The following is a 22,402-nucleotide window of genomic DNA, read 5'->3' as shown; positions in this document are numbered from 1 at the left end:
TTTACAAATATTAATTAGCAGTCCTTTATATATACTGAGAACTGTGCGCACATTCATGGTTCATCACAGCTGTTAGTCAAAGCTTCTGGATTCCCACTGAGCAGCTGCGACATGAAAAGTAACTTCTCACCCCAAACATGTTTGCAAAGTGCAGTTGGTAAATTTCCCAATGAACTTGATGTGAGGAGGGGAATGTTTTCCCCTGCTGAACATGACATACTGCAGCTGTGTGCCGGTGTACACCGTTCAGCTCCTCTCCTACACGACTGTTCAAAGAGCTGGAGGCTCTGTCTGGGGATTTAGGGCAGCCACCAGCACAGCTTAAATCTTATTAAAAAGAAAAAATGTCACTGACTGCCTCACGAGCTGCAGTGCAGTATGTGTTGAATCCCTTATGGAAGGTCTTCCAACATAACTCTTTATCAATTTGTCAAGCCATTTAGATGCCACTGTAAAGCACAACACCCATGCCATAGAATAACATTTTAAAGATATGTGATGTGTCCGACCGTTGCAATGTCATGTTTTGTTTCAGGACATGACCGAGAACAAAAGAAGACATATCTTTTTTTCAATTAAACTGCCATTTCCCAGAACTCAATCTCATATATTACCTTTTAATTGCCAGGTTTGAAAGATAAACTATCAGTATGGGATGCAAGTATGTCATCAAGCATAGAGAAAGCTAGAAAGAGAAAGAATGTGACAGAGGGAGGGAAGTCCGGAGAGATCCATGACAAATACCCCGATTGAGACAATAATAAAGGGACCAACTGAACCTCGCACTACAACAAAAGAGCTCTGCATGGGCTTGGCTTTTGCCAGCAGCTCAGGTGAAGCACTTCCATTTAGTATCACCTCCTGATAAGGAGTTGTCCTCTGCATTTTAGTCATCACTCATTAGCATGCCATCTACCTGTTGGCATTGATGTTAACCTGTCTATTATTCAACTGAAGCCATAGATTAGTCCCGAGTGGAGAGATGACAAAATGTGAACGGGGGCCCACCAAGGTGCTTGTGGGAAAAGAGGGCCCCTATTAGAGAGGTGCTTTGTGCTCACTCATCACAGCTGAAGGGTAGCAGAAAGGACACACTGTCAGGCACACTGCTTCTAATCGGCAACACCGGCATGATTGCCTCAAACCATTCACTGATTACATATCTACAGTGGAAGGAAGGTCTTTGCTAATTGTTTTACTAATTATTGACTTGATAAATCATTCCTTAATTTCCAAAAGAGGAGGTCCTTGCATGGAAATCATGGGTGATCATGGGTAAAGTGGTATAAAACTGAGCTACCTAAGGTACAAAGTTTGTTTGCACAGTCAAACTAACGTTCGGATTAAAAGTAAACAAGCATGGAAGCTCTGGCATTCAGATTTGTTTGGCCAAGTCATTAGATGAGTGGAAATCATCAAAGCTTGACATACACAAAGTTATATATAAATATTACATTTTGCTTTCATCATTTTAGGGCACTGTGAAATTGTTGTTTGGCGATTTCTACCTACTGTGCACACATATTTTGCTTAGTCATTTTGCATACTCAAGCCTTTATCTGTATCTTTCCCTTTGATCTTTATCTTTCCCTTATAAAAAAAATGTTTCTTAAAGTTAAACATGAGACAGTGAGTAAAAAAATCTATATTACAGCCTCAAAAGTCAGCATCTCTGTGAGCTTTTCAGAATATAATTGCAAGAGGACATGTTAGGGATATGTAACTTACCGCTGTCTTCGATGGAGAAATAGAAGATGTCATTTGTAGCATTGTCACCATCTCTCAGAACATAGCATATGTTCATGTCGTTAATTTCAGCTGAAAAAGGGAAACATTTGCATAAATATCCATGCTTCTGCTGAAAAAGGTTCACATTAGTTAATTGGCTGAAATGGCAAGTGGGAAAATATGTCCAATATGTTCCTGACAGACTATTTGCCAATTAATACTCGTGAGCCCTGCTATAAGCAGGCTGAGGCTATATGAGGAAATGTGCCCACTGCATAGTGTCGGGATGGAGAAACTGCTTGTTAACACAGGCTTTATATCTATGACACAGAACATAAAATGTAGTTTGATTATTGGAGAGAAGTCACAGCAGCCGGTTTGCCATCGTTGTGATAGATATGGTTATTTTTTGCTCTGGATCTGGAAGATTGTGAAGTTAACACAATGTCTTTAATATTTGATATACAAATATTTCCCCCTAAAAGGAACGATGGATTAAAATGCATAGCCAGGATTTCAAAATGCCCAATAGAGAGTGCCTTTTATTTACTGTCTGTTTATTCTAGTGATAACTATTGAGATATTGAACAGGCCTCGTGGGGAAAGCGTCTCACAGTGACTTGGTAAATAAAAGCAAGGATTAAATGGATATTGAACTAAACACTGATGCTGTTTCCCTGATATTTAGCATTTACCAAGCTTTACAAAACCCTCTGGTTTATTTAACTGTTGTAGTCATGTTTGCAAAACCAGTGGTCGGCTTTGAGCCAGGCTACCACCTGCCTTCTACGTTAGAATATATGACTGGTAGTGTACAAATCACCATCAATTCTATCCCAAAGTGAAACACATTAAGCAGTGTTTGAAAAATGCACTCTTTTAGTGAGATCTGTTCAGCCTTAGGCACACGCATATTTCATCTCTGTAAATAGGCAGTCTCTTGAGTGAAAACAAAAACCTTATGTTTGAACTCAGCATTTTTCAGGCTTCACAGTGGAGTACATTTAGCGGAGTGAGTAAATGTAAAATGAGTTTTAAAATGGGCCCTAGTGAATTAAAAACTGTCTTGAACGTGAATTATTGCAGTATGTTACAAAACTAACAGATTGTCACAATGTTTCAAAACTGTTTTGAAATGCATCTCTCTTACCTTGCGTGAAGATGGAGATAGTGGCATTTCCCTTGCCGAGGTTGATCAGGTAGCCGTGTTCTGGGGCGACAGTAATCCTAAAGGTCACAGATTTTTGGATGCTGTCTCTGTCCTCTGCTCTAAGGGTCTTACTAGTGATCACAAACCCCAGGTGACCAGTCTCCAGAACCCGCAATGTTGGGGCACCCTTGTTCACCACAATCTGCGGTACTCCATTATCCACGGGGAGGACTGTTATCTTCATCATTTGGGGCTTTCGAGTCTCAAAAACTGAGTCGGGGAAGATGAAGAAGTCTGTGTGGGTGCCATCAGTTACAGTAAAGGAGAAACTATCCTCTGCACTCTCTGTGCCATCATGCTTGTAGCTGATCCTGTTCTCATTCAGGTCCTGCTTTGTGAAAGAGGTGACAGGCCGGGTGTTGTTAAAGAGCAGGCGACCATGAACTGGGATTTGAGTGACTGTGAACTTCAACAAGTGGTCAAAGGTGTCTCTGTCCTCCACTGTAAGCTCAAAAGGCGTGATAAGTTTGTTCTCCCCCTCAGTTACCACCAGGCCGTGTATTGTCACCACAGGCTTTTTGTTGTCCACATCAGTGATGGAGATGCGAAAAGTGCGGAACACAGGGTTATAGCCATCAGTCACTTCAAATTCAAAGCTATCCATCTTCACTTCATCGTCAGAGGTATGGATGTAGTAGACTTTGTTGCCAGCCAGCTGGAGCTGTGTAAAGGACGAGATGGGCATCCCAGGTGTGTCTGTGCACTCAAGGTGTCCTCTCATGGGAGCTCGGGTGATTGTAAAAACCAAGTGTTCATCTGGGCTGTTGAGGTCACTTGTGCTAAGCAGGTCTGTTGTCAGAGAAACCATCCCACCCTCTTTAAGGGATACACCTTTACTGATAACATCTGGGAAAACCATGTCAATGCCACCCACTGTGACATAAAAGTATCTGTCAATCAAAGGGTTGATGCCATCCGTCACATCAAATTTGATGAGGTCTCGAATCCCCTCTTGCCCATTATGGATGTATACAATTAAACCCTGATCAACTTCATTCTGTGTAAAATTCATTCCAACTGTGATATTTTGCAATGTGCCAAAAGGTGTTGCCATCTGTAAATATCCCTGGCCAGGCCCATAGCGAATAATATAAGTTAGCATGTCATCCTCTGAGTCCAGATCGGTAGCTTTTAAAACATTGCTGTTTATGACTCTCACATCCCCTATCTCAATTTCAAGGCCATCATTTATTGCCATCCTCGGGGTCTCATCGTCCACAGGGATAATCATAACTATTATAGTTTTCTCTACACTGAACTTTCCGTCTGTGAGCACAATATCAAAGCTGTCCTCTGTGCTCTCTGAGTCATCGTGCTCATACACAATGCTAGAGGCCTCCCTGATCTGATCCAAGGTGAAGTTAGAGACAGGGATGGTTCCAGTAGTGAGCTGATTGAGAATAAATCCGTGCTTGGGGGTTTTGGTAATAATGAATGTTAACTGATCCAAAGGAAGATCTGCATCAGCACCATTCAGAATGGGAGTATCAATGACTATGTTCATGCCCTCCATAACTACAAACTCTCTCATGTAAACCTCGGGCTTTTCATCATTAGAGGGGATTATGGAGATGGGGAAAAAGTGCCTTTCAGAGAAATTGATGCCATCAGAGCATCTGAACGTAAACCTGTCCTCCACTGGCTCGACTCCTTTGTGAATGCTTTGAACATAATAAATGTGATTCTGTCTGATGTCCTTGATGGTGAAAGCACTGATTGCAGTCCCAGACCTGGATTTCTCTGAGCCTGGGGAAGGGGAGATATTTTCCACATATCCTGAAGTCGTCTGTACAATGATTGTACAAAGGAGGTCGTCGTTGGAGGTGTCTGCATCATCAGCGCTTATATGAACAACTTGAATGACATTCTTCTCTCCCTCAACAACAGTGAACATTGGCCCCACAAAGACCTCTGGAGCTTGGCTGTCCAGGGGAAGAATAGTTACATGCACTCTGACACCGGTGATCTTATTTCCTCCTACAGTCCACTCATCAGACATGTCCGTCAAAGTGAGATTAAAAATGTCCTCCCTTGTGGTCAAGCCTATCTCCCCACTGGTATGAGCATAGACCACAAAGCCGTTAATAATATCAGATTGGGTGAATGTGCCAAAGGGTACGCCTTTCACCAGAATTTCACCTAATGATGGTGGGTCTTCCACAATGAAGGTCAAGCGGAGGTCATCCGTGTCCTCATCTCGTCCCTGAATTACATTACTTGTGATTTCCGTTGCTCCATTTTCCAGTACATCTATGTAAGAACCAAGTGTGCCAGCTGGGAGATTGATAGTTGGAGTTTCATCATCAATCGGCTTCACAATAATCCTTATAGTAATTGGGACAATGTGGACACCATCACTGACATCTATTTGTATTGAATCAACTGTTGATTCATCTCCATTATGGATGTATGAAATCCTGTCATTTCCAATATCCTCTAGGCTGAAAGTGTCCCCTTTTGTCATATCAGTGAATGTGAACTGAATCTGGCCGTGCAATGGAGGCTGAGTAATAGTGAAAGATATCTGTTTGCTGTCTGTGTCTGTGTCTGAGGTGTCCAGCTCAGCACTAGTAATGATATGTGTGCCGCGTTCAAGCACAGTAAATCCAGAGTTGGTTATTTGAGGGGGATTGTTGTCTACAGGCTTTAAAAATATAGTGAAAACGTCTTCTACAACATTTCCAGAAACATCCTCCACAGTATACCGAAACTGCAAAACATGACTGGTGATTCCAAGTTCTAAATCAGGCGGTTTGTAAGCTATTTTATGGTGGTTAATTTGTGCCTGAGTGAAAATTGTGACTACAGTGTTCGGATTTTCAGTTAATACCAAAGTTCCCAATACAACAGGACTATTCTCATCAGTATCCGTCGGTGGCTGGATGACTGTGTATCTGAGATCCCGATCCTCTGAGTCCAGGTCAGTGTAACGGAGGAATTTCTTTCTGAAGTAAGTAAGCTGATACTCGTGCACAGTCATTTGCAGAGTGGTGCCGGGGTACAGTTCAGGTGCGACGTCGTCAACGGGGAGAATTTTGATAATAAATGAGCTGTCTCCAGATTGGTTTGGTGGGTCATTGTCATCTTGAACTCTAAACACAAACTGATCCATAACTGTGCTAGCACTGTGAGGCCCAATGTGCTTGTAAAACAGTTTTCCATCGGTAATATCCTGCTGCAGCCATTCACTTATTACTTTCTCATACAATTCATCCTCTGTATTAAACTTCCAGTCTGATGGGTCCTCTGGGGCCTCAGACTGACGCAGCATCACCTGTCCAATCGTGGAAAAGGGAGGCTCTATTGTGAATTTTATTGAAGAATCTTCTGAGTCAATGTCTGCTGCACTGAGCATGAGTGAGGAGATTGGCATCATTTGGTTTTTAAATAAAACCAACCCAGTGTTGGCATTGATTATGGGAGGCTCGTCATCAGTAGGCACGACAGTGATGGGAAACAGAAACTCAACCTCATTTTTGCCATCTGTCATTCTGAAAATTATATTATCACTGTATGTGTCACTGCCATCATGTTGATAAATGACCAATCCAGCATCAAGGTCAGCCGGGGTGAAGAATTTCCTCCTCAAGCCAAGAACACTCAATTCTCCATGCCTCAGCCCATCAATAACAGTGATTTTGACTTTGTCCAAACCGTCCTCATCACTGATTTGTAGACTCTGTGAACTGGACAGAGGCCTGGATTGACCCTCATACAGTAACTGGCCAGTATTCCTAGTCACCACAGGGGCCAACGTGTTCATAGGCTTAACAACAATCATGAAAGCAAAAGGGTCTGACACAGCCCCCTCTGTGTCCACAACCTCAAACTCAATCTGGAAAATCCGCTCAGTGTCTGAATCCACAGCAGGGGGTTTATAGGCAATTTTCAAGTCTTTGAGGTCTCCTTGGTAAAATGAGGTTATTGGTAAATTCCTATCATCGGTGCTCACTATGTAGCCCTCCTCAAAGGACAGGGTGGAAGTGATGTTAAAAATTAATTCATCAGAATTAGACTCTACATCCTCTGCAGCCAGAAAATCCATAGTTATTGCTGTCATTACAAATTGGTCTACTTCCATCATCATCATTGCAACAAAGCTGGGTTTAGGAGCACTGTTATCCTCTCCCTCTTTAATCCTTACCAAAATTTGGAAAAATTCCTGCTTTAGCAAATTGCCTTCCTTATCATGTAACTCCACAAGCATTGGAATGTAATCTCTGTTTGGTGACTTCAAAGCAAAAGTATGTTGATAACGGATGTTCATTTTAATAAATTCATCACAGTCCAACATTGTTCCAAGGCTGTCCTCATCCACAAGTTTCCCGTACCTGGGGAGCACGCTGCCACTGGAGAGAGAGCCTATTTTGCATTGTGCTGCACTTTTATCATAGGTGAATTCTAAAATTCTTCTATCGATGGGGTTACTCGTGCCAAGCAGTTTCTCGACAGTAAGTGGCATGTTTTTGGTAAGCACTTCCAGCTGTGTGAAAATGACTTCCACCTCCATCATAAAAGGTATTATAATCGTATCCGTTTGGGTGTCATACCTGAGTTGTAATCGCACTCTATCCCTCGGAGGACTCCTGGAGCCAAAGTGAGAATACTTCACGTCGTTGGGGCCGAATTCACACGGAAACTTTTTCGGAGACAGGTGTCCAGGCCTTTGAGATAAGGGATCATTGTCCAGAACCGTTATGCTGCATCTATCGCCTGGCTGAACCTGTATAACCAAATCGTTGATGGGATCAATGAAAACTGATCTCCCGAAAGGCACGCGGATCCCATTATTGGCAACCAATATCGTGTCCTCTGACAGCTCAGACCTCAAGGCGTATGATAATCCATAGCTGTCAAAAACCTGCGAAACTGCATCACCTGTCAGAATCACCGCAAGCAGAACAAAAGCAGCGCCAGTCCCGTGCAGATGCGGGAAAATAATCCAAGCCATTTGTATTGTGGAACCGCAAAGGAGACACGTTGAACTTTGCGCATACACCCTCGTAAACTAAGTAGCATTAAAGTTGCAAGAATATAAAACCAGAGTCGGATAATATCACGCACCTACGGACACTAAGGTGCACCATTCTCTCACACAGCAGCTGTACACTGATAACATAAACTTCATACTCCTGCTTTGCTGGAGTAAGGAGAGTTACGCCCTCCCCTCAGCCGATTGGTTAATATCTCCGGGAATGCATTTGCCAGGTTTTAAATGGACGTGGTTTGTGTCATTCTAGAAAGACAAAACGATGCCGCGTGGGCTGGACCTCGTCAGGTTGGATATGGTGAGAAACAATAAATCAAATAGGCGATCTTTGAGCATAATGCAAGATTGATATGTATAACCAGTAGTTATATTATGATCAAAGTACTTCATTTTAAACGCAGTATTTGAAATATATGGTAATCTATTAAATCAGAGCTATTCAATCACTTCAGACTATTCCTAACAATGAGGGAATATAAGAAGTAGCCTACAGCTATATAAAGGTCTTCACTGACAATCTGGAGAAAAGCTTTGTCTCCCTCTCGTGGTTGCCACTGCTGAGGAGGGAGGATCCTTCACACACCCTTCATTAGCAGCATAAATCACATACCTCCCTCGAATCTATGCAAATTCCCTACCTTCTTGTCATTGAAAAACACCAATTGCATGACATTGCATGCTCAGTGCTCCTGCAGTATATTGCTGTATGTTGTTTAACAGGGAAAACAGAAGTAACATCCCATGAAGCAGATTTTGAAGGTGTGATGGGTGACATGGTATGTACACAGTCATCACAACAGAGTTGATGGAGTGAAGGCACTACACACTGTTGACTCTATCATTGTCATGCAATTGCAGCCAATATGGCCACAATAGAGCTACTCCTCTTCACAGCTTTCACCCTGTAAATTAACCCACAATTCACATTCAGCATGAGTCAAGAATCTATTTATTTGAGTCATGCAGTTGAATTGTCCTATTTCCTGCTAAGCTGCCTCCTCATCACCCAGGTCCTCCAGGTGTGAGCCGCTTCCCCCAGCAGAACATTCTCCTCTGACTTCTGACAAGCCCAGTCATGATCCAGCCTCTCTCCGCGCCGCTCATGTGGAGAACTGGTGTTTATTAACAGGACACACACACAGACATTGTGCAGCACAGCATGGGAGGTTAAAAAGTGAGTTTATCTTTGCCATGTAAAGTTAGATAAAATTGGTTAAAATGTTGACCATGTAAAGTAATATAGTCTTAGCAGGCTTCACTATGGTGTTTGTAATGTTTTCCATATTAACATTAAACTCAACAGTGGTATGCCTTGTGCATAGCTACAGACACAGCTGTTATGCATGTTCGATTTACCCTACAGCCTTATATTAGATGTACAAACATAGCAATGCTCCTATGCCAATGTGAAGCAACCCCAAGGCCCTGTTGCCTGGAAAAAGCTGACTTCAACTGTGCTCAGTCCCCTCTGATCACTGTGAGATGCTTTTCATTCCATCCACAAATAAATGGTGACTCCATTGTGTCTGCACCTACCTATTGTTGCACATTAATGACATATAAACCGCCTCACAGCCGGCATGTGTTGAAATGGGTACACATAGCTGCCAAAACAAACTGTGCAGTTGAGTTGCACTGGACACTGTTGACAGGGTCCAATTATAAATACAGCCAAGCAAACTGTAAGGGAAAGCCCCCAGGCCTTGACAGCTCCTAGTTACAAGAGAAAATGAAAAAGAAGATGAATAGAATTTTTTGACAGCAGCCATGGCAGAGAGGGAATTGAATCATACCCAAACCTTCAGGCTTATTTTTGAGGTGAAGGGAAGTTTGATGATATTCTGTCAAATCACATCTATATCAAATGTATTGTAAGTGACCAATCCTTCTTAGAATATAGAACTGTTGGTCTATAAAGGAAGTGAGGATGCCAATTGTACTCCTGATGTGCCAATTGTTTTAATTGGGTGCAAAGATACATGTTGTGGGTTAGAGGTTTAGGCTGAAAATATTGCAGCTCAGCTCTTTTATTACTTTTTATCAGAACAATAATACATGTAGATGCTTTCAGGATGCTCATCCATTTGAATGTTTACTCACTTCCAAGCACAACATATTCAGGGCTGTTTGTTCAGAAGCTCATCGGTTTTTGCTTTGTGTCTTTTACGAATAGAAGCCATCTTTGTTCTGGTTTGTAATAACTCTAATGACAGTTTAAGAATGGAAGACAATCAAATATATTTACGTTACATAAATCCATAATCTCAGAATATCCAGATTTCTCTGTTATTAACAGGAAGGCCAACTTTCTATTCCTCCCCGCTTAATGCCGTCTCTTCTCAAACACACCGACAGGCCAAACACTGAAAGGCAGCAGGGCATCATTTAGTAAAGGGAGTTAAAATAGATATGTATCATGTAAGGTGCTCTGAGAAGTGTCATGATGTCCACCTGATAACTGATGAGTAATGCTGGTTGGACCCTCAGTGTGTTCATTGCAGAAATCTGTAGCCAAGCCAACCATTTGTATTTCTCTGCATACTTGTAGCATACATCACATTTTTAAATACATGGGGGACTATGACACTTTGGAAAGTGTGGACTGTCTGATAATAAAATGTCAATATCAGAGATGATGTTGATGTCACAGCACTGTTTGTGTCAGTGTTGCTAAAGTGACTCCATTCTAACAATACCTTGGACTTATCAGGGCTATTTCTGTTGGTGGTTTTCCCTGGAGACACTACAACCCCAGCCTCCCTGATCTCATAAGGCTATTTTAGTTCATTATGTCTTTGTCAGGGACAATCATTTTGATGATTGAGGCTGAAAGGTTGCAGCAGCTACTCTGAAGTCCTCCACTATAAAGGTATATTTTGTAACCCATAGACACAACGCAGAGCCAACCAGCAGCCATATCCATCTTCCCCCAGCTTATATTACTCTTGGGATTCTACAGATCTAAAAAGGCGGCAGAACCAGTCAAGTTTAATAACATTCTTTATGTGTGCTCCACAAAATCCCCAGGTGTTTCGACCATGCATTAAGAAATATCGCCTGAGCAATCATAGTGCTTACAAACTTAGCAATGCTTATTTAGGTTTATTTACAGAAAATAAATGAATTACTCTGCAGAAAACAAAGAAAACAAAAATAGATAAAAATAAATCTAGGACAATCGAAAGGAGAGGAAGAACATTTAATTTCTAGAAAAAATTTAGTGTTGGGTTTAAGCTCGCAGGCCACATTAACCTCCACATGAAACAGGGGATAACCTAATGCTTTCATCAAAGGTTTAACTTCACAATGCAGGAGTTAAATCACATAATCATCTTCTAAATAAAAAAAAGGCTTATTTAGTAGTATTTAATGCAAAAACTGAAATAACTGAAATACAATTCATAACACTTTGTCCCTTGGGGGCAGTTTCCAACACCAGTAGATATGAATTGGCAGTTTGGTAAAAATCTAAAATCTATTATTGATACAGTATGTTGATAAAAACGAAAAATAAATGAGTCGACAGAATCTTTTGTTTGTTGTTTAACGACACTAAAGATCCATGTTGTCCCGAAATGCATCTGTCATGCATCGTTTTACTTGCGGAAAGTAACTGCCAAAACATTTAAGCCAGTGTTGTAACACACAGTCACTCTGAACTTTTTTAGATGGTAATGGCTTAATGTTGTTGAACTCTTGTCAGGACACCATTTTACAGAAATACTTTAAAGAGGTACAATGTGTAATGCTGATGCCCAAAAGCTTCTGAAAGTGCAAAAACGATTTTATGGGCACCAGGGCACTGTCAAAACAGCTTTTTAATGTATTTCAACTACCCTGACTCATATTAGGGACAGAAGTAAAAGCCAATCAGCAGACATTTAACCATTCATCCGTGACTAAAAACTGCGTCATTGACTTCAGACTTTTATGTTGTTAAAAACTCAAAATCTTTGGCTTCCTGTGGAGATATGGTCGCCTACAGGCCAAAGGTTACATCATGTAATCGGATTGCTGCCAGATACCCCGCAGGCCTTCGTTCTCCAGATGAGTTTTAAAGCTGAGAGGCACTTAACATGTTTGCCCACCCCGCGGGTTGAGCTCATTTTCACTGCGCAAAAAAAGAGAAATGAGAATTCACCTGATGGGAGACACTGTGTGCCATCTGCAAATTGTCACAGCAGCAGAAGAAAAATGCTTATTTATAACAAATGGGCACATTGTGTAGTGAATGACTTCCACATTGAGAGGAAATAGATTTTTTTCAAACTAAAGAAACTTCAGCCACGAACAAACATTATTTTCTAGAAAGGTGGAATGAACAGACTCTCCAAGTATTTGCCTGTAACGGACTTAACAGCTGCATATTCTTGCCATTCCTCCATTGTGCATTTTTTTCTCCTTGACCCTTTTGAGTTTCCAGTTTCTGCTGAGCTTATTGCGTTCTCTTTCTACCCGGTTTGATCTAAAGTTGGGAACTAAGTCAGCAACAATATCATCTAGATGAAACAGAGTGCATTCACTAGATGCTCAGGAAAAAGCTGCAGACTCTGCAAATGTGGGGGCAGTAATGCTGTCACTTGGACTGGGTTTCAGTGTTGTCATTGTTATGTTATTATCCAGATTTATTTTTTAGGAAGGGGACCAAGTACATTTTGTTGGATTTACTCTGACATAATAACTATACTACCTTGGATTGACAGCGCCTATGTGAGTGCCTATTGTTCCAATTGTCTGGGGAATGTCTCAAATATGTCTTAGTCCCCCCGCCAAGCTGTAATTGACTTAATCTTTCCATTGGCCCCATTTGCCAAGGTCATCTGTCACGTGTTAGAGTTAAGTGTTGTTAAAAGGTGCGTTTTGTACTTCCTGCAGATGTGACTTTAAGCTACAGACCTAACGGTGATTTTTGACCCCATTCCCCTCAGCACTACACACAAACATGCACAAATCTCCCCTGCTGACAGCTCTAATAAGCACCAGCACACAAACTGACAAACCCTTGCTCATTTTTGTCAGTTGATGGGGAGTTGCTGATCTTATTATGTTTGGTAACTACCCCCGCAGACAGACATAAACAAAACCTCTAACCTCAATGCATCACTCCATAGGAAGCACATTCAGAATCCTGCACAGTATTGGGACATGACTGCCTGTAATTGTATTTTGAGACAAGAAAACATATATTTGTAATGTTCACTGCGGCATTCAAACATAACTTTTGTAAATAGCATGTACTACAATACAATACAGCTTTATTTATAAAGCACTTTAAAACCTCCAGACCAACAGTCAAATAAACAAACAAAACATACAAAAAATCACACGGCACAGCTCACACACCATAGTACTGTATCATACTTCACTGCCACTGCCAGAAGATGGCAACATCACATTATACATCTTGTGTGGTGAAGTATACACTTTAGTGTTGCATCATAAATGTATTATGAAAGCTACATGAAGATAGTAGACTACTAATGAATAGTAAAAATGAATAAGGTAGAACATTTTTATGGTGAATTTGGGCAATTTCCTATCTAATGTCAAGTCCTCACACAATCACACAATCAATGCTTTGGTTTTATTAATCACAAGCAGCCCTGAAAACTGAAATCATCTGTGAAAAAGTTGTTTGTCTACTTTGAGTAATGGCTAGTGTCACATTGTCAGATATGCAGTAAAAGCATATTTATGTCCTGTTTGCAGTATGATCTGGCGATAAATGGGAAAATTAACTGCTTCAAACTGAAATACCATATATTTTCCAGATGTGTTGGAATATGCTCTGGCTGTGTTCTCTCACTACCGAACTACTGGCAGGCCTAATTAGTTCAAGATCTTATTTAATGACTTTGAATTTCTGCTGCAAGCTTGACTATTGCATCAGTGTTCATTTTCAGAAGGGAGGTTAAAACCTTGCAGATACATACTACATCTAATTGACAGAGAGCTGGACTGCAATGCCAAATGAGTTCTAGACCCCGTTTACAGCAATAGCTGACCACCTCATGTGAAGTCAAATCAGTCATGCATACCGCACAACACTGCAGTTGGAAAAGTGCATTGATTTCACTGTTGAATATGTTTCATGGTTCTTGTACAAGTATGCAAGCTATTTGTTGAGAGCTGAAATAAATTAAGAAAAATTCTGCTGAAGCAAGCTAACAGCTCAGAAGAGATTCAACAAAGCCATTAAAACAGACTGATTTTATTTCAAATGTCACACAAACACTGTCAGAGTACCTGCAAACTCATGTTGGAAAAAATAGGGACTTTTCTTTGGCTTGATAATAAAATCACAGGTTATCTCCATAGACATAATTATAATTAATCATTCTGCCAGCACCACTCAGTAATGCTATTTTCTCATTAATATTAAAGGATTGTGCTGTAAATGTCTTCAGTAACTGCTGGCAGCTTGTGCACCAGAAACCTGGTCCAAAGTTTACCACTGAAAATGCACACACTTTTTTCAAAGTGTTGTTCAGTTTTCATTATTTATTATATGCAGATTAAAGACATAAACCCCAAGTGCTGGCACAAGAAAGCGAGAGTCATACTTAAGTAAAGTGAAAGCAGTAATCAACATGCCAGGAACTGGGTCAGAGGAATCTTTGGTAATAGCAAACACCATCAACAAACATGTGGCCCAGTTTTAAATCCTCACTAAACATAAACCTTAGTAGGAAGTTTACTTTACTGTATATGCTTCTCAAACAGTATCCTTTTACTCAAGGGAAACCTACTTAGGAGATATCTTTCCTCATGGGGTAAACAATCAGTGCCTATAAACAAGCCACAGACTTTACACATTTTTTTTAGCTGCCACCAAAAAGCCGATGAGGCACACGATTATATAAATAATTGCATTATTAGTTTGGTAGCCTTACTGTACAAATCTGTGCAGCATTGATGAAACTGATCAGGGTTTTGGCAGAGAAGGACATCTCTCTGCCCTCTAGTGGCAAATGAGGTCATTTCATTGAGTGAATCATTGAATCACAGTGGTGATAACATGTAACAAGTATGACAGTGTATGATTCGTAAAGAAATAACAAGCACAGGTGTGTTTCTTACAACTGATAATATTTACATATCTGTGCCTGATTTACCACGGTGTTTGCAGTTATCACTGTTGTATTCAGTAACAATACATTTTTGAGTTTAAGTGTTTTTTAGGTCCGCATCAATTTGAGGGTGATAAAACGGTTTAAATAATTTTTGTTTGGGATATTGTTTTGTTTGCATGGTTCATGAGTGGTAGCTTTTAGTGATTGCGAATTTATCCACAGAGCTTCCTCTTTAGATGCATTATCAAATGGTGCTCTGCCACAGAGCAACAAACATTACTGTAAGTCTGGACCAGGAAGAGAAAAATATTGCAATTTAACTCACTTCCTGAAGTCTAGTGTCTGCTATCCCATGCTAAATGTGTCAGAAATAAAAATACAGTGCATGAGTTGTTCATACAGTACAGGACATTTAATTAAACAAGATAGCGTTATGGCAGGCATTTCAATCAGGAAACTTTTGATTTAAAACCATTTAGTAGCGACACCATGGCTCTCAATTTTCAGCTGGAACAAAAGTTAAAAAAAAACCTTTGCACATAAAGACAAATAACTACACAGCAGCTGCATACTGAAGAGAAAGAATGTGCTCAGAGGAAAGATTAAAGCATCCGTTCATAATCTAACAGACCTTTTTTGAAATGCCGAACATATATCATATATTGTTCTCAAAAGACACACACATTTGCTAACAAATCACCCAAAACCAACAGACATACTTTTTTTCAATTCTCATTTTACCACCTTCAATTGATGAGATTGCAAATATGACTCCTGTATAATTCAGTCAAAAACTTCTTTATTTTACTGTTGTATTAACAAAAAAAGGGTCAATGAGACTAAATACTTTGTTGGCCATGATGCTTTCTCAGCTAAATAAAACTGTATTCAATTAATGTAGACACATGGAATAAAATGGGATGGTTAGATGATAGACAAGGCTTGTTCTGAGCAGCCTTTTCTAGCTTTCCAAAATGTGTTATTGAAATAAGTGTGTTTTTCTCAAAGTACACCTATTTGAAACCTACCCACTGCTGCAAAAGGATTAGGTTCACCTGCTATTGTTTTTGTTTGTTTTCTTAGTGCAAAATTTCGTGTTGCTTGCTTTGTTTTGTCTTGGGACTCTTTGCTTGGAGTGATTTCTTTAGCTTTTAGCTATGGCCCTTGTTTTTGCCTTTTAGATTTTGCTTTGTGCTATGCCGACTTTAGTTTTGGTTTCTACTTTTCATACACAAGTACTTTTAATATTGCATTTTAAGTACATATTTTAAATACATATTGTAATAAAGATCATTCTAACTGAATATGTATTTGTTGTTTTCTAACTAACCATTTTATTTTGCAGCAACCATTTCCTATTTGTTTTGAATATAAGAAAAAAATGATATTTTAAAACACGCCTCTGTCCCTCAGTTGACGAACCGGTGTGTCTTGATGACTAATATTACTAATCAAGGGTTTTGGTAAAAGATAAAGCATTGCCTTGTGTCTATTTCCTGGGGTGCAAGACCCCAGGTGGTGTTGTCGGTCCTTTGTCTCAAAATTAATATGATTCATATTTAAACCCACCCCATCACATCAAGAAGTTAACAATTTCTCATCCCTGGTGAAAATGATACATGATCTTTATCTTCAGAAATACATTTCTTTGGAATTGGTTCTCAATGGGCTCATTTACAGTGCCTTTTTCTTTCTCTTGTGTTATGTTGCATTGAACTCAGTCTTGAAAGCACTCTGGTATGTGATTACTTTCTGGGGAATTCACCTGTCCCAAACTGCCTGAAGTAAGAAATAGAAAGATTGAGAGGGACCTCCTCAAATCTTAAGCTGAGCTAACCGGTAGGAAAACAGGTTTATGAGTCGCTGCATGCAGTCTCATTACACTATTCCTCATTGTGGCAGTAAGATGCTTTAAACAGGGTCTTTACAGACACTGCCACACACGTCTAGTGGGTCATAAAGGATGATTGAGAGAGATTATTGTATGAGTTTATTTTCCTTTATAGAAAAATCCCTGTAAATTGGGTATTTAAAGTGATATTGTACAAAATATGTCAGGTTAATAAGAGCTATTAGATCCAGCTGTGTAAGACCATGATAACCTACTGTATGACCAGCTTTTATGGTTTAAAGAGGTTATATAATGCATACATAATTTAATGTAGCCTATGTCAAGTACAAGTATACATTTTATGGCTGCCTTTTCGCTGTAGGCTACAGCTGGATAACAGTGCTAGCATAATTGTATTGATCAATGCCCAAACCAGATTGCCTTGCAGCTCTCTTGTGAAGATTGTGGTGTGATAATAGCTGCAGTGATGATAATGATGACGACCGTAAGTCTTGTAAGTGGGAGGCTTTGTTGATTCAAAGGGAGCAAAATGTATATTCTGATGAACAGCTTCCTCTCAGACACATTGTGTATCAGCCAAAATAACACAAAAGCACACCCATTTATTAAGTGCCCAAAACATGCTAATTGCAATGACTAAGTAGAAAAGGAGGAAGTACTGAATGTGAAATCAATCATTATATGCAAAGTCTGGAAACAAAAGCAATGCAGCATAAATGTATCTGAGAGATATAACTGAAATCCTTATAGACAAAAAGGTTATCTTAAGTGTCAATATAGACTATGTTAGTTACGAATTAACTTTGGTGGCAATATTGGTCCATTTAGTTTTACTTTAAAAAAGGCTCTATCAATAACAAAAACAAAAACAAAACCCATGACTTGTTTAAAGGTTCATTGCCAAACGTTCCGTATGCAGACTTTAACATCAGCTGCATCTCAAAGGTAGTAAGAAATATCAACAAACATTAAGCTCTGGATGTGGAAGTAAAAGATGGTTGGGCTGAAGTTTCTTAGCAACAGTGCATGCTCACAATAGCCAGCTATAGACTGATACCAAACATCTTAAAGCATAGTTACATTGATGCTTCCCTTAATAAACTTTGAGAGCTCAATGGAAATATATACTGTGATGACAGTCTTTGCAGTGCAAAAATATAAGATGGAGAGAGGTTTAACATGCTCTGACAGTTCCTCAGGGCTATTGAGTAGAAGAGATGGTGACTATGTGAATAAATTGATCCAATTGATCCAAGTGCAAATCTGTTAAATTACTTAAGGGCAAATGTTCCACATGCATGTCCATGTCTCATTAAATCATGTCATAATGACAGGGCCACTGAGTGTGCCATCCACCCTTATATATAATGATGTGTATGTCTTCCTTGTCTTTCCTAACAAACATCAAATGATTTATTTTCAATAATGTAGAAGTTCTCCTTTGGCATTATGACTAGGAGCCTACTAAAGCAGTAGCTACTGCTAGCCTGGGTTTCTGCCTCTCTACATGACTACACCCTAAACTAAATTTAGTCTCAGATAGTAAATATTTTGAGATAAATCTCTCCTCTACATGTTCTTCAGCACTGCAGTTTACACGTTATTACCTCTGCCAAGGAGGTTATGTTCTTGCTTAGGTTTGTTTTTGTCTTTGTTAGCGGGTTAAGAAACTGGAGTTATTTTCCAAAACTCTGTGATTCCACTCCTAAGATTAATATGCATTTAATGAAATATGGAATGGAATGTTCCTGACCATTCATTATTTGCATTCAAAAATGTTTTATATGTGCAAGAGGTTTCAACCGGGGGAGTATAGAGCATTTGAGCTACTGTAAGTGACGTCATCGCTTCCTCCCACCCACCTGTCCTTAATCACGTGATTGAGGAAAGTTTGTGTTCGTGCATCGGTCGCTCTTATTTCCGGTAGGAGTCACTTTTATAGCAAAGTTTATTTGTGGGTTTGTTTAACATGTGTAGACCTACATTTGGAGGACATATTGATATGTTTAGCTTGGCCAGTTTTATAAAAAGAAAATCGGTTATTTTCATGGCAACATGACAAAACTGGTGTGACTGCTAACAGCCACATGTCACCACCAGCCTCTTAAACAACGACGTCACGATTGAACTTATATAAAAATAAAGATATTTATGTCTTTAAGCAATGTAAACTATTATTTTTGTATGTAATAGATAGATTTTATTTGCAAAAATCTCGAAATAGCTATGCCTGTCATATGATGCATAAAACCCTCTTTTGAATGTTACTTTAGTTCATGAATAATATCTTCTGTGTTTTTAACTAAATTAACAAAGATATGCATTTCTTTAGGAAAAAACCAATGCGTAACCCATTTCCTTCATGGAAAACTGACCCTCTCATCGCAAACAGACCTGTTAAACTGTGGTATAGCAGAACAACAAGTGTAAAGCAACAATAAAGAGAAACAATAAAGATGCGTTTTCATGTCGTGCAGTTGTTGCGACAGGATGCAGCGTGTCGCTGTTTATCACCACTTGATCCTTCACTAGTATTGTACAGAGAGGGAGGGCAGAAATATTTCCTGCTTTCCCTAAACGACGAGAGAGCGAAAGGGGTGGGCAGGGGATTGCATGACATGCCAATAAATTACAGTGACTTCAGTGGAGAGTACTAGTGATGAGATGAGGACCGACCACACAACTTTCCTTCTGACAGCCGCATCCTCTGGTTCTCCGGCCATTAGTTCTGGAGTAAATCTCAACGGGAAGCAACAGGAGGTAGGTAAAGTTTCATTGTTTATGCACATGGATTTCTTATATTTGTATTGTGACAAATGTAGCCTACTTACTGTTGTGATTACTGTTATTTTAAAAAAGAAAAACATTTAAATCAAATTTTAGATGTAGATTATTTTTTAGATTTGTAGATATCTACAGGCAGAATGTTTGGAGTTTAACAGTAACCTGTTTTAATAATGTCTTGACTTTTAAACCAAAATGCATATATATTTAATGTCCTAATAATACAATGATTTAAGTTTGACATTTTAAATTAAGTTTCATTTTTCAAATGAGTATACAAGATTTTGACAGTAATTATGCTCCCACTATGTCGTAAACGTCACTGAAATAAAATCTAATATTTTCCTCTGTCTTTATTTCTCATCTATTCTCAGTTGAGACTGTGATGCTGCAGCAGCAATGTCACAGCTGTATTACCAAACACATGACAACTCTTCATACAGGGACCGCATCCCCCTGCGGATTGTACGGGCAGAGTCTGAGCTCTCTGCCCTAGAGAAGGCCTACCTGGGGGCTGTGGAGAAGGGGGATTATGCCAGTGTGAAACAAGCCCTGGAAGAGGCTGAGATCTACTTCAGGATCAACATCAACTGTATCGACCCCCTGGGCCGCACAGCTCTGCTCATTGCCATTGAAAATGAGAACCTGGAGATCATTGAGCTGCTGCTCAGCTATAACGTATATCTGGGGGATGCCCTGTTGCATGCCATCCGCAAAGAAGTGGTGGGGGCTGTGGAGCTGCTGCTGAACCATAAGAAGCCACGTGGGGAAAAAAAGGTACTGTAGATTGTAGTATTGTTTTTTAAACTTTTTTCTTGCCTCAGTCAATTTATTCATTTTTTTGAGAACATCTTTGAAGCAACATGCTTACACAATTATTTATTTCTAAATTACCCCACACAATACAGTATTTGTATTTGTTACTAACCTGTTTGCTGAGATTTTAGAAGCCTTTGTCAAGGAAATTGCATTACTGAACACGAGAAAGGACAGTGAACTTTTCATTCCAGTAAGGTTTGTAAAGTGGCTTCCATTAGATATTTTATTTTTAGAAACATCCATATCAAAGCTGCCGTGTGATTTGCAACTGCTCCTATGTCCATGTATATGCAGAAAAAAAGGCAGTCAGTGGAAACAAGTACAGTGTGTGGCGCATTTAATTTGCTTCAATATAAAACATTGTTAGGTGACATGTAAAGCAGTACATATTCAGTTATTTCTGTCATCTGCCTTGAAGCAATTCAACCCTAGAAACATATGTTAGACAATTAAACAATTAAGACAATTACAGAGTATGTATATATGTATAAGCTACAGTTAAGTTGGAGTCAAGACTCCAACTCTCCCCAACCCAGAGGAGAATGAGTGGTTTAGAAAATAGATTTGGAAATTCTTGAGCATGCATTTCCTTTACAGCATATTGTAAGCTATATAATGGCACAAGATACGCATTTAGGGTCTATCTCTCGGATTGTATGAAATGGCTGTAGCACTTAACAATTTTACAGATATAGAACAAACATTATACACTGTGTGTTTCTCAAACATTGGCTTTTATTTTAGGAAACCAACTCTGTATTTTCTGCTTACACGTTTCAGCTCTGATACTCTTTTATGTGCTGCTGTGGGTCGTTTTGCAACTGTTTTCAGCTTCTTGACATCTTTGTAAATGTGGTTTTTCTTTTACGCTGCTGGGCCTCTCTGTAATGGACTGGGTGTAATGTGTATCTTGTCAATTGAAGGAAAAAGAAAAAAGGGTTTAGTTGCCTCCAACCAGGAAGATATTTTGAGGGCAGCTTAACCACAAGCCATTAGCTGTGTGCTTTCCGATGAGATGGTCAGATACACAAGAGAGATGAAATTAGACCCATTCAAACCAGTTGTTTCTGTTTGTGTGCGGGGGTTAGAAAGAGTGTATTTTTCTGTGAATTTCCTGAAATATGATAGTATAGTGTACATTGATTGTGTTTCATGTTTCTTCATTTATCTATTCTTCTCTTGGCTTTCTCAAAAGGTCCCACCAATTCTTCTGGACAAACAGTTTTCAGACTTCACCCCGGACATCACTCCAATCATTCTTGCCGCCCACACCAACAACTATGAGATCATTAAACTGCTTGTTCAGCGAGGTGTTTCCATACCTCAGCCACATGCTGTGCGCTGCAACTGTGTAGAGTGTGTCTCCAGTTCGGATGTGGACAGCCTACGTCACTCACGCTCGCGCCTCAACATCTACAAGGCCCTTGCCAGCCCGTCTCTCATCGCCCTCTCCAGCGAGGATCCTTTCCTTACAGCTTTTCAACTCAGCTGGGAGCTTGGGGAGCTCAGCACAGTGGAGAATGAGTTCAAGTCAGAGTACGAGGAGCTGTCCCATACGTGTAAACAATTTGCAAAGGACCTCTTGGACCAGACCCGGAGCTCTAAAGAGTTGGAAATAATCCTCAACTACCGTGATGACATCGACCCCCTGCTGGACGACAGCACAAATGATCTGGCCCGACTCAAGCTGGCTATCAAATATTGCCAGAAAGAGGTAAGCTCTTTGTTGATTATGATATCTGTATAGTGACACTAGTGAAACAAGTACAACAAGGAATAAGTACGTTATTTGAACAATATGGTCTAGATCAGTCGTTCCCAACCTTTTTACACCAAGTACCACCTGAGAAAATAGTTGGCTCTCCAAGTACCACCATATGACCAATGTTAAAATACAGTCTATGCACAGTTCATGCAGGACTCGGAGGCAAATGTATTCATAATAA

General features: G+C 39.8%; 2 protein-coding genes across 2 annotated transcripts; one reads left to right on the top strand and one right to left on the bottom strand.

Annotated features, from left to right (window-relative positions):
- Positions 1-1,728: 1,728 nt before the first annotated feature.
- LOC104960197 (FRAS1-related extracellular matrix protein 2-like) lies at positions 1,729-8,032 on the bottom strand (the record flags this gene model as incomplete). Its single annotated transcript, XM_010788172.1, has 2 exons — positions 2,879-8,032; positions 1,729-1,818 (listed from the first exon to the last, which is right to left on the bottom strand). Coding segments are annotated over exons 1-2 (5,101 nt in total), but the record flags the coding sequence as incomplete, so codon positions are not given.
- An 11,378-nt stretch (positions 8,033-19,410) lies between these two features.
- Positions 19,411-22,170, top strand: LOC104960195 (short transient receptor potential channel 4-like; the record flags this gene model as incomplete). Its single annotated transcript, XM_010788171.1, has 3 exons — positions 19,411-19,613; positions 20,012-20,414; positions 21,652-22,170. Coding segments are annotated over exons 2-3 (897 nt in total), but the record flags the coding sequence as incomplete, so codon positions are not given.
- Positions 22,171-22,402: the final 232 nt, after the last annotated feature.

This window comes from Notothenia coriiceps, unplaced genomic scaffold, assembly GCF_000735185.1.
Source record: "Notothenia coriiceps isolate Sejong01 unplaced genomic scaffold, NC01 NC01_scaffold00031634, whole genome shotgun sequence".
Lineage (NCBI taxonomy): Eukaryota > Metazoa > Chordata > Actinopteri > Perciformes > Nototheniidae > Notothenia > Notothenia coriiceps.
The sequence above is the reverse complement of the archived record's forward strand: the minus strand, read 5'-3'. Positions and strand labels throughout refer to the sequence as shown.